The following is a 17269-nucleotide window of genomic DNA, read 5'->3' as shown; positions in this document are numbered from 1 at the left end:
GCAGTCATGCCTGAGCACTAACATATTCTAACAATTTCTTATATATTATGAATTAGAATATTGATCCTAAAGTTCTAAGTCTAAGACAGGCTATAGTATCCATAACTTCCATTTTAGGAGAGTAAAGAGGAGGGGCTGCAATATATTTGTTTAAAAGGAGGAGGGAATAAGTGGTTTGGTAAGAACTGAGAACTAGGGCACATGCTTTCAAGAGGACTAGGGAAAATTAAAGAATCTATAACCAGCCAGGAAGACAAATGGTTAAGCCTAAAACAAACCATGTAGGAGGAGGACTGAAGATCTTTCAAGGAGAACACATCAAGACAAAAAAAAATTTTTTTCTAAAATTGTTAGAAATGAAAGGAAAATCTGAGCACAACACAGCTCAGCTTGTTTTTAGCACACTTCTTCCTCAGAAAGTAATGGATCAAACTAGTTAAAAGTATATGTATGAATACAAAAGAAATCAATAGCAAGCTTCATTTTCTTTTTTTTTTAAAATATTTTATTTATTTATTCATAGACACAGAGAGAGGGGCAGAGACACAGGAGGAGGGAGAAGCAGGCTCCATGCAGGGATCACGACGTGGGACTTGATCCTGGGTCTCCAAGATCACACCCCAGGCTGCAGGCAGCGCCAAACCGCTGCGCCACCGGGGCTGCCCATGCTTCATTTTCAATGTAAAAAGAGAGTGATATGGGAGAAAAGGGACTGGACCACACAAAATGCTGCCAAGGGAGGTGCCACAGCATACTGGCAATGTATCCAAGCTTTGGGAATCAGACAGCTGGGGTCTGAATCTTGTCTCTGCCACTCTAGCTATCTGATTTTGGCCAAAATCCCCTCACCTCTTATCTGTAAAAAGAGGGTGAAAACTGCACAGGACCAGTGTGAGGACTGAATGAGACAACGTACATATGATGTACATATATTGCAACCTAAGCAGTACCCGGAAGTAAATGTTGGCAGCTGAGAACACCGTTTGTTGTCATGGCCCTCACCATTCATCAACCACACTGCATGAAGCCAGAGCCCTACTATGATCCTTGCCTCTGAAAGGTGCTAGTGGGCTAAGTCTAAGTCAGAATGTGGACAAGCAAATGTGCTGCAATTTTTTTTTTTACTCCATGGGGCACCCCACAAATGGAAATGAAGAGAAAAACCAGGAAATTAACAGTTCTTTTGTTTTCTGTTCAGCAGTTACTCCAAAGAAACCTATAGTAAACTTGTATGAGGATATCACAACAAGCTTTGTTCAAAACTGATCTTGGATAATGTTTGTTTGCCTTTTTGCTTCCTCTTAAATTTAATGGTCACTGATGATACATGTGCAAGGCATTCCAAACGTAGCAATGACCCAGCACAAGTAGTAGTATCATCTCCATTTTAAAAATTGAATAAACAAAGCTCAAAGAGCCTAAGCAACTTGCATAAAATCACACAGCTAGTTAGGATGCAGGGCCAAAATTTAAATTTAGATATGCCTTACCTCTTGACCTTCTGCTTTTAAGACCACATATCTCATCTTTTTTAATTTTAAAAACACTTTACTCTGAAATAAATCCACACTTACAGAAACACTACAAGAATAGTATAAAGACTTCTCATCCATCCTTCAAGCTGATTTCCCAAATGTTAATATTTTAGCTTATTTGTTTTAACATATTCTAGTTTTCTGTAACATTTGAAAATAAGTGATACCTCTTTATTCTTAATATTTTAATGTGTATTTCCTAAAATTTATTCAATTCTACTTCTATCATGTAAGAATAGCAACAAGTTATGAAGGGAGATCAATTTGAAATGAGATCACTACAACTCTAATATTTTTTTTAATGTATATTGTTTTATCTGATCAGTGGGGAAAAAAACACTGATTGTATCACTTTGCTTTTTATAACTGAATAGGAAAGAAACATAAAAATTCAATCTGAATTTAAACCACTACCATGCTGCTTATGTCACTTACTAAGATTGTGGTGTCTATCACGAACTTCACGATGTTCTAGCATCTTGTTGGGTTCACGATACAGATGTGAAGTTGCAATATCTTCTAAGGTGTAGTGTTGAAGAGGTGGAGGAGTAGGATGGAACTGGCCCCCAGGATTCATGAGGGGTACAGTGAGGGCAGGACTATGTCGGGGAGCAGGGCTGATGGTGCACACTCTCTTGGCGGGAGGCTCAGGAGGAATTGTATCTCTTTCAAAACTGTTCTCTTCCCTTCTGTAGAAGAACCAGAAGTACATATTTGAGCCCATCAAATAATGTTCACACAAACATGTCCTAAGCACTGACGTCGTGCTATATGCACTTTCACAAATAGGAACAATGGTGTGACATAAGGCATGACCTGAAATGTCTCCAGGCGCCAGGCAGATAAGAGAAATTGCAGATTTATTCCAGCATGAAATTAGAGGTCAAATCTATCCAAAACCAGACAGAAACATCTCAACTCCATGAAGCAAAGGAGAGATGATAGAATTTTCTTCTGTGATAGGATACAGAGGATTATGGGCTCAACTACCTTCAGTGATGTTTCAGGTCAAATGTGATGCTCTGGAGGACAGTTTTTGGAAAGAAACAATTCGTCATATTGGAGAAAAAAGGCTCACACAATGAATACACTTGCAAACTGGTACAGTTTCCAGTCATTTAGCTTCAATTTTCACACATTTTCCATTGTGTTAAAATATTGCTTCTTTGAATAACACTTTCAGACACTCATATTGGAATTTTCAGAATAAATTAAAAGGTGATTTACTAACAAGTATCAATTATTAATTGTTATATTTTATTATTAGATTTCACAAATTGGAAAAATGCTTTGGACCTTCTGTACTTCTTATGATTCTGGATTAGTAGACCCACAGAATGTGGAGAGTGGAGTAGAGTGGATTCTCTCACCAGGGATATAGAGTCATCTGAAGAGTTTTTGAAAAATACTTGTGCCTGGGGGGTATGCCTATAGATTTTATTTTTTAAGATTTTATTTGTTTTACACCTATAGATTTGAGAAACATTCTGCAGCCTAATGTTGGGGCAAAATAAATCTAACCTTAGAAATTAAGTCCATACCTATATATAACCACAGTAATCAAATTCTATCTTTCACAAAGGGGAAGCTCAGAGTAATTCCAGAAAAGGACAACAAAGCACTTCTCTGCTCACCTCTCTGGACTGGGCCTCTTTCCATTTCCATGAACTTCTATGAGCAGCTCTGAAGAGTCAGCAGGCGATGCAATACTTGTGTTGAGCAGAAGGTGTTCGTGCTGAGCCAGGTACTGGGATGGGGTCTGCTTGGCGGCTCGAGCGCAGTGCAGCAGTTCCCGCTGCAGCAGGGGCAGATTGGCCTTGAAAAGAAGAGGCAGGGGCTGGAAAGCAGTTTTCCAGGTGTTGGGCCCTACACAACAGGGCTCGGCAAATGAAAAGGCCTATCTGAGCTCTCTCTCTCAAACAATAAAAAATCAAAAATAAATAAAATATTTTTATTTTATTTAAAGATTTCATTTATTTATTCATGAGAGACACACAGAGAGAGGCAGAGACATAGGCAGAGGGAAAAGCAGGCTCCCTATGGGAAGCCCAATGTGGAACTTGATCCCAGGACCCTGGGATCATGACCTGAGCCAAAGCCAGATGCTCAACCACTGAGCCACCCAGGTGCCCCCAAAATATTTTGTTTTTAAAGTAATCTCTATACCCAACATGGGGCTTGAACTTGCAACCCTAAGATCAAGAGATCTTACTCCACTAAGTCAGCGAGGCACCCCTCAAATATTTCCAAGGAAAAATAAATAGAAGACAAAGAGAATAATAATGTAGATGTGATAAAATATTAACACTTGCAGAATGTGACTGAAGATACAGTGTGGTATACAGGAATTTTCCTGTACCAGTTTTCAACTTTTGAGTACGAAATTATTTTCAAATAAAAGTTTTTTTATTTTTTATTTTTTTTTATTTATTTTTTTTTTAAATTTTTTTTTTTAATTTATTTATGATAGTCACACAGAGAGAGGGAGAGGCAGAGACACAGGCAGAGGGAGAAGCAGGCTCCATGCACCGGGAGCCCGACGTGGGATTCGATCCCGGGTCTCCAGGATCGCGCCCTGGGCCAAAGGCAGGCGCCAAACCGCTGCGCCACCCAGGGATCCCAAATAAAAGTTTTTTTAAAAGAGCATATTAGATATAAATTTAATACGGCCTTATTTCTCAGGTTGGTATAGCAATTCTGATCAATGCTTCCCAAAAGCTATGTTTTAGGGAACATGAATTCCAGAGGACATGATCAGAAGCTAGACTAACTAGGGTTGGGGAGACAGCAACATTGCCTTCTCACATGCTCTTCTGTCCTAAGGATAAGTGGGAAGTGTAAGGCTTCTCCTTTGTCTGACAGCCTCTTCTCAAAACACACACATTTCACCGCCACAAACAAAAGATTTAGTGTTCAATTACTTCCTCTGCTAAGAGCCCAATCTCCACACCGTCCCACAGTCACCTCCAGCCCATTCATTTGCGTGCTCCACCTGCTTCTGTGTGGTACCAGCAGTATCTATATGTGGACCACAACTCAAGGCTTTTGCAATTCTTATCTCTCCAAGTATATAAGTAAGGCTTATCTGCAGACTACATTCACATTTTTCTAGCAGACCTACGTAAAATAAAGATATGAAAATGTGGCAAGTCACCCTGACTGAGATCATAGAATAGGGATCAGCAGCGTATTTTGAGGAAATGTGAAACATAAATTATATCCAGGAATTATCTCATAAAATTACCTTGAGGAATGGAATCACAAAAGGACGAAGAGGAAAGTTTGTAGCCTCTTGAAGCTTGCAATGGAATTCTTCAATTGTTACTGTTGAGTTCTGAAAAGATAAATAATATTGTCAACTGCTAAAACCGGATACTGTTCTTCTTAATATAAATCTGATTGTGCAAACCATTTATTTTTATTTTTTTTAAAGATTTTATTTATTCATAGCGAAATAGAGAGAGAGAGAGGCAGAGACACAGGCAGAGGGAGAAGCAGGCCCCACGCAGGGAACCAGATGTGGGACTCCATCCTGGGTCTCCAGGATCACACCTCGGGCTGTAGGCGGCGCTAAACTGCTGCGCCACCAGGGCTGCCCAGATTGTGCTAAACCATTTAAATCAAGGAAAATGATAATTTCAAAAGCACTACTATAAACTGAGATCCCTCTCAAAGGTCAACCAAATTTTCTTTATGAAAAATCTGGCCTCATTAATTTTTTCTTTAGTACTCCAAATCTAAATTCTGCTCTACACTCAGCAGCTGGGAGTGCAGAGTAGGCTATTCCTTTCCACACTATTCATGAAGAGAGGCACATGGGTCCTTTGTATTGAGGAGTAGAGGGCAAGTCACCTCAGATACAGAAAACCAACACTACACTGTTCCTAGAAGGAATAATCCTGAATGAGTCTAGGATGTCAACTTCTTCATAGGCTCTGCCTTCCTCCTAACATCAGTTTCCTAAATATTATAAACAGGAAGTAAAGAAGAAGAAAGAAGAAGAAAGAAGAAAGAAGAAGAAAGAAGAAGAAAGAAGAAGAAAGAAGAAGAAGAAACAAAGCAGAATAACGTGTGCCCTCTACCTTCGAATGGTCTGCTTATATATATTAGAGTACCTGGAAATAGACAAACATTGGGAAGATTTTAGTATTTCCAGTAAAGTTATTAGCACTTCACTTGTATTTTTTCAAAAGGGTAGCTTTTTTTTTTTTTTTTTTCCTTTTAAGTAGAGGCCATGTCCAGCATGGAGCCCAATGCGGGGCTTGAACTCACAACCCTGAGATCAAAACCTAAGCAAAGAACAAGAGTCAGACGCTTAACCAACTATAACACCCAGGTGCCCCAATAAAAGTCTAGCTTTATTTATTTTTATATTTTTAAAGATTTATTTATTTATTTATTCATTCACGATAGACATAGAGAGAGTGAGGCAGAGACACAGGAGGAGGGAGAAGCAGGCTCCATGCTGAGAGCCCGAAGTGGGACTTGATCCCGGGATTCCAGAATCAGGCCCTGGGCTAAAGGCAGGCGCTAAACTGCTGAGCCACCCAGGGATCACGAAAAGTCTAGCTTTAAATAGGATTCTCAGCTCTATTGCTAAGGAAAATATACAAATAAAAATATTTTCTTCAAAGTTCACAAAATATTTTTATTTAATTCCTTAAAACACAGTGTAAATAAAAAACAAAACAAATGTAAGCATTAATTTGAATTCTTACCTCCACGAAAGAACAACTACCACTACTAGGGATTTATTTTTATAAAATCACCAAGAGTTGAAAGATGTAACAAGTACCAAATGATTTACCAGCACAATATTGCTTCTTAACAGTATAGAAAACATATAGATCGACTACCAGGAAACTGCATTTAAAAATTATGGTACAGAGGTGCCCGGATGGTATAGTCAGTTAAACATTATTCTCTTGTTTTTGGCCGGCTTGGATCGTGATCTTGGGGTCATGAGATCAAGCCCTGCGTCACATTCAGCATGGAATCTGCTTAAAACTCTTTTCTTCTGCCCCTCCTCACCGCTCTCTCTCCCTCAAATAAATGAATAAATCTTTAAAAAATTATGGTACAGTCATACATCAGGACATTAACAGAGGAGGGACAGATCTGTATGTATTAATAGGGAAAGGTGTCTATAACATACTGTTAAACGAAAAACCAGAAAAAGAACAGTAGGCTTTTCTATAAGCCATTTATGGAAACAACACACACACACATTTATATAGTCTTTTAAGTGTCTGGGAAGATGATTACAATAGCAGTTATTTCTGGATAGGAAATTATGTTTGACTTTCCAAATATATTAATATTCAGTAAAAATACATACTTTTTCCTGAAGGGAAATGTAACCATGTTAAATGAAAATATTTGAAGTTTACCTCATTTCACACCAAAATTCTTTATTTAAAAGATTTATTTATTTGTAAGAGAGAGAAAGAGCAGAACTCCACACTGAGTGCAGAGCACCACGTGGGCTTGATCTCACACTGAGATCTTGACCTGAGCTGAAACCAAGAGTTGGATGCTTAACAGACTGAGCCACACAGGTGCCTGCCCCACACCAAGATCCTTTTAAAATTTAACTGATTCCCTGATATGATATCTGTACAATGCAACCAAAGGTACTGCTAATCAGAAATATAAAGAAAGTGTAAAAGAACATGCTTTCTCTACTACAATGAATGTAATCAGGCCTGAAAAAGTAAACACAAATAGAGTAAATATATTGAAAAATATTTCTGAATGACTTTTAAATTTTCTTGTGGACAAAGAAGGGAAAGAATGAGGTGTGTGTAGCTAGAGAAATAGTGACTTAGGCCAAGAAACTCACTCAGGACAGGACTACATATACTGCAGATGCAAGGCAATCCTCTGAGAGAGATGATAAGCCACTATTAATGGAATAGTGCCATTATCTTTCCCTTTCCTTCAGTTATTTAAGTAAGAGCATAGTTGTTTTTTTGTAAGAATTCATAGTGTAGCAGGAAAACAAACATTACAGTATTATCAAGACAGAAGTGAGCAGGAGACTACTGGGACACGGAGAAGACATGCTGAAATCAAACTTGGGAGGACAAAGAAGGCTTTAAAGATGACAGGGAGATGAATGTAAAATGTTGAGGGATCTGGTCTCTGGATCACAAGGGCAACATCCCAGACGAGCTCCCAAATGTTGTGCCCAAGACTGCCAATCCGAGAAACCACCAAGGAGCCGACACTGATGCAAGTACACAAGGATTTATTTACAAGCTCGAGCTTGGGTCCAAGTATACTCCACACAGCAGAGCAGAGGCTTGAACCCCAAAGTGGGTCACAGTTTTTATGGGCTGGTCTAGGGGATTTTCAGAATGGGTGGAGGAATTTTTTCCATTCCAATATGGGGGAAAGGGTGGGGGAGTTTCTAAAGATCTGATATGGGATTCTCTACTGGGGGCATTCTGAGCTTTACTGTCTTTCCGATATGGGATTCCCTGCCTAGGATATTCTGCAGTTTTTCCTGTAAAGTTCAGCTCTTATTCCCAGGGGCCTAAGATGACTATACTTGTGCTAATGCTAAACTTGAGGTGCAATGGCCTTAATTTTTCTTGGCATCCACATTCAACACCTAAAATGGTCTTAGAAGATAAGGGGTATAGATAGGCCAACAACTAACATTTCTTTTACCTTTTAAGAGATAAATATGATCATAGGAAGTTGTAAAAACAGTACAGAAAGGTTCTCCCATAGGTTAAGTTTTCTGTAACTACAGTGCAGTATCACAAGGGAATAAACATTGATGAAACTGTGTATAGTTCTATATCACTTTAGTGTACATGTGTATTCCATGTAATCACCACTGCAGTCAAGATACAGAACTATAGAGGGGGCGCCTGGATGGCTCAGACAGTTAAGCATCTGCCTCCGGCTCAGGTCATGGTCTCAGGGTCCTGGGATTGAGCCCTGCATCAGGCTCCCTGCTCAGTGGGGAGTCTGCTTCTCCCTCTCCCGCTGCTGCTCCCTGTGCTGGTTCTCACTCACTCACTCACTCTCACTGTCAAATAAATAAATAAAATCTTAAAAAAAAAAAAAAAAAGATACAAAAGTATAGAAACCTTATCTGCCTTTATGCTCTCTGGTTTAGAATATAATTGTCTTCAACACTTCCTTTAAATATACAGACAGTGATATCACACAATGTTAAAACTTTTGCTTCAACTACCATAGTTTAGAAAACTTAAGCAAAGGAAAGTCTATTGTATTGGCTCTTATTTTTGCTCTTTCCATTTTTCTTTCATCTACTATGGTATTTTAAGATTTCTTCTTTTGGAATTTTCTTTCTGCTTCTGAGAGGGACTTCTTTTAGCCACTCTTTTAGGGGAGGTCTGCCTAGAGGCAACTTCTCTTAGTTTCACTTCATCTGAGAATATTTTGATTGTTCCAGAAGTATATTTTTGATAAATGTAAGATTCTGAGTTGACAGTTTTCTTTCAGCACTTAAAAAAAAAAAAAAATGCCACTGGCCCTGGAATTTTTCCTCTATAGGTAAGAGGTTTTTCCCTCTTGGCTTTTAAGATTTTTTTTTTAAATCTTTTTAAGGGGGGGGATCCCTGGGTGGCGCAGCGGTTTGGCGCCTGCCTTTGGCCCAGGGCGCGATCCTGGAGACCCGGGATCGAATCCCACATCGGGCTCCCGGTGCATGGAGCCTGCTTCTCCCTCTGCCTGTGTCTCTGCCTCTCTCTGTGTGTGTGTGTGTGTGACTATCATAAATTAAAAAAATAAATAAATAAATAAAAAATAAATAAATAAATCTTTTTAAGGGGAGCAGGGAATCTTGTTTAAGGTCTATGTTGCTTTTTTGAATCTGCAGATTTAGGTCTTTTGTCAAATTTGGGCAAATTCAATCATTATTTCAGCGTCATACTTCTGTCACATTGTGACTCAGATCTTCTGTTATGTTCCTTTAGGTCTCTGAGGTTCTGTTGATTTTTTAAGTCACTTTCTCCCTGTTGTTCAGAATAGGTCATTTTTCCTGTTGTTTTTCCTCTCCATTCTACTGTTGAGTTCATTGCTGCTTTTAATATATCATTTTCTAAAATATTTTTTTAAAGATTTTATTCATTTATTCATAAAATGAATAAAATGACACACAGGGAGAGAAAGAGAGAGAGACAGGCAGAGACACAGGCAAAGGGAGAAACAGGCTCCACGCAGGAAGCCCGATGCAGGACTTGATCACAGGACCCCAGGATCACCCCCTGGGCCGAAGGCAGGCACCAAAACCGCTGAGCCACCCGGGATCCCTAAGTTGGTAAATTTTGTTTTGTGTATTTTTACCCTCTACTAATGACATCATTGGAAAAAAAAAATTTAACCCAAGCATGGCCATTTAAAGTAGATAATTGGGGGGAATCCCTGGGTGGCTCAGCAGTTTAACACCTGCCTTCAGCCCACGGCCTGATTCTGGGGTCCTGAGACTGAGTCCGCATCAGGCTTCCTGCATAGAGCCTGCTTCTCTCTCTGCCTGTGACTCTGCCTCTGTGTGTGTGTGTGTGTGTCTGTCTCTAATGAATAAATAAATAAAATCTTAAAAAAAAATAAAGTAGATAATTGGATAATTGGGTACGTCTACATATAAACAATTCTATACTAAAAAAAGATTAACTTTTTTGTTTTTAAGATTTTATTTATTCATGAGAGACACAGAAAGAGGCAGAGAGAGAGGCAGAGACAGGAAAAGCAGGCTCCATGCAAGGAGCCCGATATGGGACTCAATCCCGGGACTTCGGGATCATGCCGAGTCGATGGCAGACGCTCAGCCCTTGAGCCACTCAGGCATTACAAAAGATAAACTTTTTTTTGGCAAATGAGGTCTGTCATTTTTTTCTTTTACTTTTAAGTTATGTTCAAACATAGACTTCACTTAATCCTGCTAGAATTGGTATGACATTCTGAGGTCTGTTTTGCTTCCAATTATGTTCAAACTCATTTTGACATATAAAAGGCCAATTTAATTAGTCTAGATCTAATAGTACAAAATTTGACCAAAAAACACCATTTTCCCACCAAAGCAAAAATTAAAAACTTTCCTAACTGGTAAAGTATCTCACTGTGCCTAACCTGTTTTTGCAAACAATAAACACTGACTTTCCTTCTAGGAATCTGAAATTTCAGTAGGTGCTGGCAAACATGCCAATGTAGCCAGACTCTAGTAAAGACCTTGGGTGCTAAGTCTCTCAAACGCTTCCCTAAGCAAAACCATCACACATATATTGTTGAATTTTCATTGCTGGTGAAAGAATGAGCTCAGTGTGACCATTCATGAGAGAAAGAGCATAAGGAAGCCTGCAGATGGATTCATCTAGATTCCAACAGTATCTCTTTCCTTTAAGATCCTGCTGTGTAACCTTATGCTTCTGTAATAAATTTTACTTGTGAGCACAACTGTATGCCAAGTCCTATGAATTCATTTAAGAAATCTCAAAAACCTGGGGGTAGAATTGGGGTGCTCTGACTGCTTCAAAATGCAAACGACTCAAAAGTCTATCGAGAGCAAAAAGTATAAATTGTGGAATATTCCTACAAGAAAAGATTATATAGCAATGAAAATGAATAACTGACAACTCTAAAATACAAAAGGGATTGAATCTGAAATGAGGAAAAGTCATTTATTATATTTTGCCTTTTATGAAAGTTTTTTATTCAACGCTAAGTCTGAGAAGTCAGGCAGCCTGGGTGGCTCAGCAGTTTAGCAACTGCCTTCGGACCAAGGCATGATCCTGGAGACCCGGTATCGAGTCCCATGTTGGGCTCCCTGCATGGAGCCTGTTTCTCCGTCTGCCTGTGTCTCTGCCTCTCTGTCTCTCACGAATAAATAAATAAAATCTTTAAAAAAAAATTAAGGAAAAAAAGACTTCTCAGTCTTTTTTAAGATTTTATTTATTTATTCATGATAGACATAGCGAGAGAAAGAGAGAGAGAGCCCGACGCAAGACTCAATCTTGGGACTCCAGGATCACGCCCTGGGCCAAAGGCAAGTCCTAAACCGCTGAGCCACCCAGGGATCCCCCGAGAAGTCTTTTAAAGTAGCAGTTCTTCAATCTATGTGGGAAGATGGAAGAGGAAAAGATTTGCATGGACATTTTGGAGAATGAGGTTATGGATACCTGCCTATACTTTGCCAGGATCTGCTACAGCCCTGATTTTGAGAAACTGAAGCCTGAGTACCTGGAGGTGCTCCCTGAGTACCTGGTTTATAACATCCTTGATGTACTGCATATATTTGAATCCAAGTGCTTGGAGGCATTCCCAAATCTGAAGGACTTCATGGCTCACTTTGAGGGCTTAAAGAAGATGTCTGCTAGCTGCTTCCTCCCAGGCCCTCTGTTTCTAAAGATTGCTGTGTGGGGCAATAAGTAGGGCCTACATGAGAAGTTGCCAACAAGGACCCAGAGCTGTGCTTGCTGTGTATTCTTTAACAGCTTGTCTTGCTTCTTTGTCCTCTGTTACATTCCTTTGTCTCCATGAAATACTATCGGCCCCCTTTTATCCTTCAACGCTGTTTTCATCTAGGCCCTTGTTACATCAGCTCTCCACTTCAGATTTCCTCCCCACTAGTGTTATCTTTCCAGGCCATTATTGCCTGAGTGGTTGCTTCACTTACAGGAGCTGGACTGGACTCCTGCCCTGTAGATCTCAGCCCTGAGCTCCCCAGCCCAGCCCTGAAGCCTCTTATGGTCTGATGTGCGGCCTGGCTCCCCAGGGTGGTCCCAGTCCAGCCCTGTCTGACCCCTGAATCACTCCTGAGGAAAAAAAAAAAACTACCTCAGTGTTTAGAGAAATTCAAAGCTGCTTACTGGAATTATATCAACACCATAAGAAACAATAAGGTAAAACATTCTATATTTGTTTCTTTAATAAACATTGTTATCCATAAGTGAAATACAAGTTATATAAAAACGGTATTAGTCTCTAGATTTTGCCATGTTGTTACAGGTTTGCTGGCTTGAGTTCTGAGCCACATATTCAAGTAGCTGTGGACAGTGATGTTGTACTTACCACCAGTGCTAGAACAAGAGTCCGCACCTTCTCCCCAATCTCAGGTGAGATGTCATTGCCGAACTGTTGCAGAGTGGTAAGGAAGCGTTTCAATTTGCTGAGCTGCCGAGCACCACAAGTGGCTGGCAATTGTTGATTTGTTAGTGCAGATGATGTGGAAGAGGCAGGACCATTGCTGAATCTCTGTGGCGGTGATGGGGCACCATTCAGGGTAGGAGGAGAATGGTTGATGCCATTGCTTACTAAAAGAAAGCCAAAATGAAAGATTCTGTTTAGGTACAAAACACATGGATCTTTATTAATTTCTTCTTGTTTGAATTAACTATCGTTTATTCACTTGGAATTTTGTAAAACACATATTTAAAGTTTATAAGGGGATGCCCGGGTGGCTCGGTGGTTGAGCATTTGCCTTTGGCTCAGAGAGTGATCCTGGAGTCCTGGGATGGAGTCCCACATCGGGCTCCCTGTAGGTAGCCTGCTTCTCCCTCTGCCTATGTCTCTGCCTCTCTCTGTGTCTCTCATGAATAAATAAAATCTTAAAAAAAAAAGAGTTTAAAGGCAGCCCTGGTGGCACAGAGGTTTGGCGCTGCCTGCAGCCTGGGGTGTGATCCTGGAGACCGGGATCAAGTCCCACATCGGGCTCCCTGCATGGAGCCTGCTTCTCCCTCTGCCTGTGTCTCTGCCTTTCTCTCTCTGTGTCTATCAATAAATAAATAAAATCTTAAATAAAATAAAATAAAACCTTTAAAAAAAGAGTTTATAAGAAATTCTTTCTGCTCTCAATTAGACTACTACATAGTGAGACATTACTAGGTAAAAAATAACAAAATAACAAAGACTAAGTAAAACAATAGTATGGAGTTCTATAAGAACAAGGAGAAGGGGTTATCTAACTACAGTTGCAGTGGGCAGGGATAGGTAGTATTAAGATTTCTTGCAACAGGTACTGCATGAGATGAGTCTGGTAGAACACATATTTCCTGACTGGACACACATCTTGCACAAATTTTTTGTCTTCCATCTCTGCCTAATCTTAGGGGTCCAAAGAAATAAAACGGTCAGTTACAATGTAGCATGTGAAGGGACCATCAGAAAACAATTCTGTTAAAGTGAAAAATGTTTTTTCTTTTGTTCTTTTTTTTTTTTTGAGAAATGTTTTCTCTAGGCTATAGATTTAATGACCTATTCCTGCAATAAGGTATATATCTCTTGGACCATTCAGAGTAATTGTGCCCATCAGTTTCTCCTTGCCCCAACAATGCTATATTACTGCTGCCAAATTCTTGGTTACTCAATAAAGACACTATACAGGACATACCAATTCTTTATTTCTGCTCAAATAATACATGTGGTTACCTGCAGTTTTCCTATTTTCCCATTGTTCTTAGTTATTTGTTGCTAGATTTAAATTAATTTGAAATACCATCCTAAAGTTAAGTTCTTGGAAGTATTAAGTAAAAATCTCTTTTTTCACTGAACAGTGAAATAAAACTACCTGGTACTAAGTGTCAGTAGATTTTCATTCAATCATACACAGGCTTGAAAGTCTAGGAAGGAAGGGGATCCCTGGGTGGCTGAGTGGTTTAGCGCCGACTTCACCCCAGGGTGTGATCTTGGAGTCCCGGGATCAAGTCCTACCTCGGGCTCCCTGCATGGAGCCGGCTTTTCCCTCTGCCTATGTCTGTGCCTCCCTCCCCCTCTCTCTCTCTTTCTCTCTGTGTCTCTCTCATGAATAAATAAATAAAATCTTAAAAAAAAAAAAAAAAAAAAGAAAGTCTAGGAAGGTAAAACTACAACAGATATCTAAAAACAAACATTGGAGATCCCTGGGTGGCTCAGCAGTTAAATGCCTGCATTTGGCCCAGGGCGTGATCTTGGAGTTCCAGGATTAGGTCCCGGGATTGGATCCCATGTCAGGCTCCCTGCATGAAGCCTGCTTCTCCCTCTGCCTGTGTCTCTGCCTCTCTTTCATGAATAAATAAATAAAATCTTTAAACATAAAAATAAAAACAGAAACAGTTTAAATCAGGTCTTATAACAAATTTAGAGAGTGCAATTCTTTAATCTTAACTTAGAAAACTGACATTTACTTATATTGGGCTCAATGCCAAGACATTAACCATGAAAAATCTTTCACTTCCCTCTTCTTCCTCCAAGCCAGTCATATTCAGTCAGCCATACTGTTCCTACTTTTTGACTAACCCTGATGCAAACGTGATCTGGCAAACTCTTCCTCATCCTATTTATGCTTGGATATCACCTGTATTAAGAAGCACTTTTTAAAAAAATATTTTATGTATTTATTCATGAGAGACACACACACACAGAGAGAGAGAGAGAGAGAGAGAGAGAGAGAGGCAGAGACACAGGCAGAGGGAGAAGCAGGCTCCATAAAGGGAGCCCGACATGGAACTTGATCCCGGGCCTCCAGGATCATGCCCTGGGCCGAAGGCAGACACTCAATCGCTGAGCCACCCAGGCGTCCCAGAAATACAATTTTTAAAAGGATATAAAACTTCATTTCATTCACTCTGGCTCAGACTGCTGCAGCTACCACTCATTCAATATCAAATGTTTTGGAAATATAATAATAATCAAACCTTCTGTAAAGCTGTACTTCCTAGACCCTTCTCTTACCTTTTAAAATAATAAAAATGAAAACCACAAATGTTTGAGTAAAGATAGTTGTGTAAACTTATGTAATGATATTTAAATAAGAAAATGCATATGGCACCTAGCACAGTGCTCTGACGCACTGTGGGCTCTCTACAAATAGCAAGCATGTTCTGCTTTACAAGATAAAATATCTGTAAGAGAGTCAACATGTACTGGAGGTATATCATGGGCACAGAATGGCAGAAAAACTAAGATTAAAATCTAGACTTGTATGTATGTATGTTTAGATTTTACATTAGGTTTTCTTCTGATTTTTGTCTGTCTGTTTAAGTCAGTCTGTTACATACGACTGACTGTAGAGTTAGAGGGTTTCTGAAAATTCAACTTTAGTAAATATTACCAACTTTCTCATACTCAAACAATGTATGGAGTGTTCAGGTAACTCCACACATGCCCACCAAAACTTGGAATTCTTTTCCATTTTGAACATTCTTGTAGGTGTATAAGGTATTCCCATTGGGTTTTACTTTGTATTTCCTTGGTAACTAGTAAGGCTGAACATCTATTATATACTTACTAGCTAATGTGATTCTTATGGACTGAATTATGTCCCCCACAAATTCCTATGTTGTAATCCTAATCCCCGGTACCTCAGAATGTGATTGTATTTGGAGATAGAGCCTTTGAAGGTTAAGTGAGATCATGTGGGTGGCCCCTAATCTAATAGGACTACTGTCCTTATGAGAAAAGGAAAGGACAGCTGGTACACATAACCACAGAGGCAAGGACATGGGAGGACACAGCAGGAAGGCTGGCTATCTGCAAGCCAAGGAAAGAGGTCTCAGAAGAAACCAAACCTGCTTACACCTTGATCTTGGACTTCTATGCTTTAAACTGTGAAAAAATAAATTTCTGTTGTTTAAGCCACTCAGTCTGTGGTATTTAGTTGTGGTAGCCCCAGAAAACCTAACACAATACTCATTCTCTTACATAAAGAGCCTTACTGGGGCGCCTGGGTGGCTCAGTCAGTTAAACCTCCAATTCTTGATTTCGGCTCAGGTCATGATCTCAGGGTCTTAAGACTGAGCCATGTGCTAGGTGTGGAGCCTGCTTAATATTCTCTCTCTCTCCCTCTGCTCTTCCCCTCTCTTTAAAAAAAAAAAAAAAAAAAAAAAAAAAAAGACCCACACCATGATAGTCCTAGCATACTTTCAGAAATAGTTTGGTAATTATATGAAATTTACTTTGACTCTTATAAATCAATATAATAATTTGTTTTGTATTTTATTTTATTTTTATTTATTTATTTTTTAAAATTTGTTTTATTTTAAAGGTAAAGCTCCACGCTGGGCCCAATGCAGGGCCCAAACTCACCACCTCAAGATCAAGAGTCAGATGCTTAACCAACTGAGCCACCAAGGCACCTGTCAAAATAATAATTTAAATTCATTTTAGAGCTAAGAAATTAAAATAGCTACTTACCAGCCACAGTATGAAAACAAAATATTTAGACCACTAAATTTTCAAATGCCTAAATTAGCTAAGTACTATTCTCAGAGGGCAAAAGTAATTTATAAAAGTAAGATATATGTGTGTATATATGTATATGTACATATCTCTGTATTATATATATACGTATAATATCTTAACAGCTATTTTGAAAATTGAATAATATATGCAAAGACTTAATAGCAAGTCAGTTGCTTATAACTAAATGTCAGTCTGAACCACAAACCCAAGAAAATGAAGAGGTCTCACATGCTGTAGGAGTAAATGACACTGGCCTGGGTCCTCCAGGATTTATTGGTGGCAGGGGTGGCATGGTAGGAGGTGAGGATCTTGACTGTATCTTCACTTCCACAGGCGACCCAGGCATTGCTGGCACTCTTTTCTCAGGACCAACTATAGAGAATAAAAGTAATGGAGGTCAGAGTCTTCTATAAGATAATAAAAATCATGACAATAATTTGAAATACAAACATATTTTCCTAGAGGACTGAAAAGTGAAGAGGACGCCGATTTCAACATGCTGAACGCTGGCCCCCAAAAGATATCTACCATACTTCCCCTTA

The 17269-nt window shown here is 39.3% G+C and overlaps 1 protein-coding gene and 1 long non-coding RNA gene across 10 annotated transcripts in view; one reads left to right on the top strand and one right to left on the bottom strand.

The window, feature by feature from the left end:
* CBFA2T2 (CBFA2/RUNX1 partner transcriptional co-repressor 2) overlaps window positions 1-17269 on the bottom strand; it is a 145959-nt gene that overhangs the window by 24013 nt on the left and 104677 nt on the right. For all 9 annotated transcript variants that reach the window (XR_013365163.1, XM_077872763.1, XM_077872765.1 and 6 more), the window contains 5 exons: window positions 16956-17099; window positions 12582-12823; window positions 4780-4869; window positions 3170-3351; window positions 1971-2224 (listed from right to left, as the gene is read on the bottom strand). Coding sequence is in view for 8 of the 9 variants with exons in the window: in XM_077872763.1 (XP_077728889.1) it covers window positions 1971-2224; window positions 3170-3351; window positions 4780-4869; window positions 12582-12823; window positions 16956-17099 (912 nt within the window). In the remaining variant the exon portion in view is untranslated. The remainder of the gene's footprint in view (window positions 1-1970; window positions 2225-3169; window positions 3352-4779; window positions 4870-12581; window positions 12824-16955; window positions 17100-17269) is intronic.
* The window catches only part of LOC144298206 (uncharacterized), a 54982-nt gene continuing 49882 nt past the window's right edge, over window positions 12170-17269 (top strand). The window contains exons 1-2 of the long non-coding RNA XR_013365164.1: window positions 12170-12412; window positions 12519-12625. This is a non-coding gene — a long non-coding RNA (uncharacterized LOC144298206). The remainder of the gene's footprint in view (window positions 12413-12518; window positions 12626-17269) is intronic.

This window comes from Canis aureus, chromosome 26 (assembly GCF_053574225.1).
Source record: "Canis aureus isolate CA01 chromosome 26, VMU_Caureus_v.1.0, whole genome shotgun sequence".
NCBI classification, from domain to species: domain Eukaryota; kingdom Metazoa; phylum Chordata; class Mammalia; order Carnivora; family Canidae; genus Canis; species Canis aureus.
This window is presented reverse-complemented; position numbering and strand designations above follow the sequence as displayed.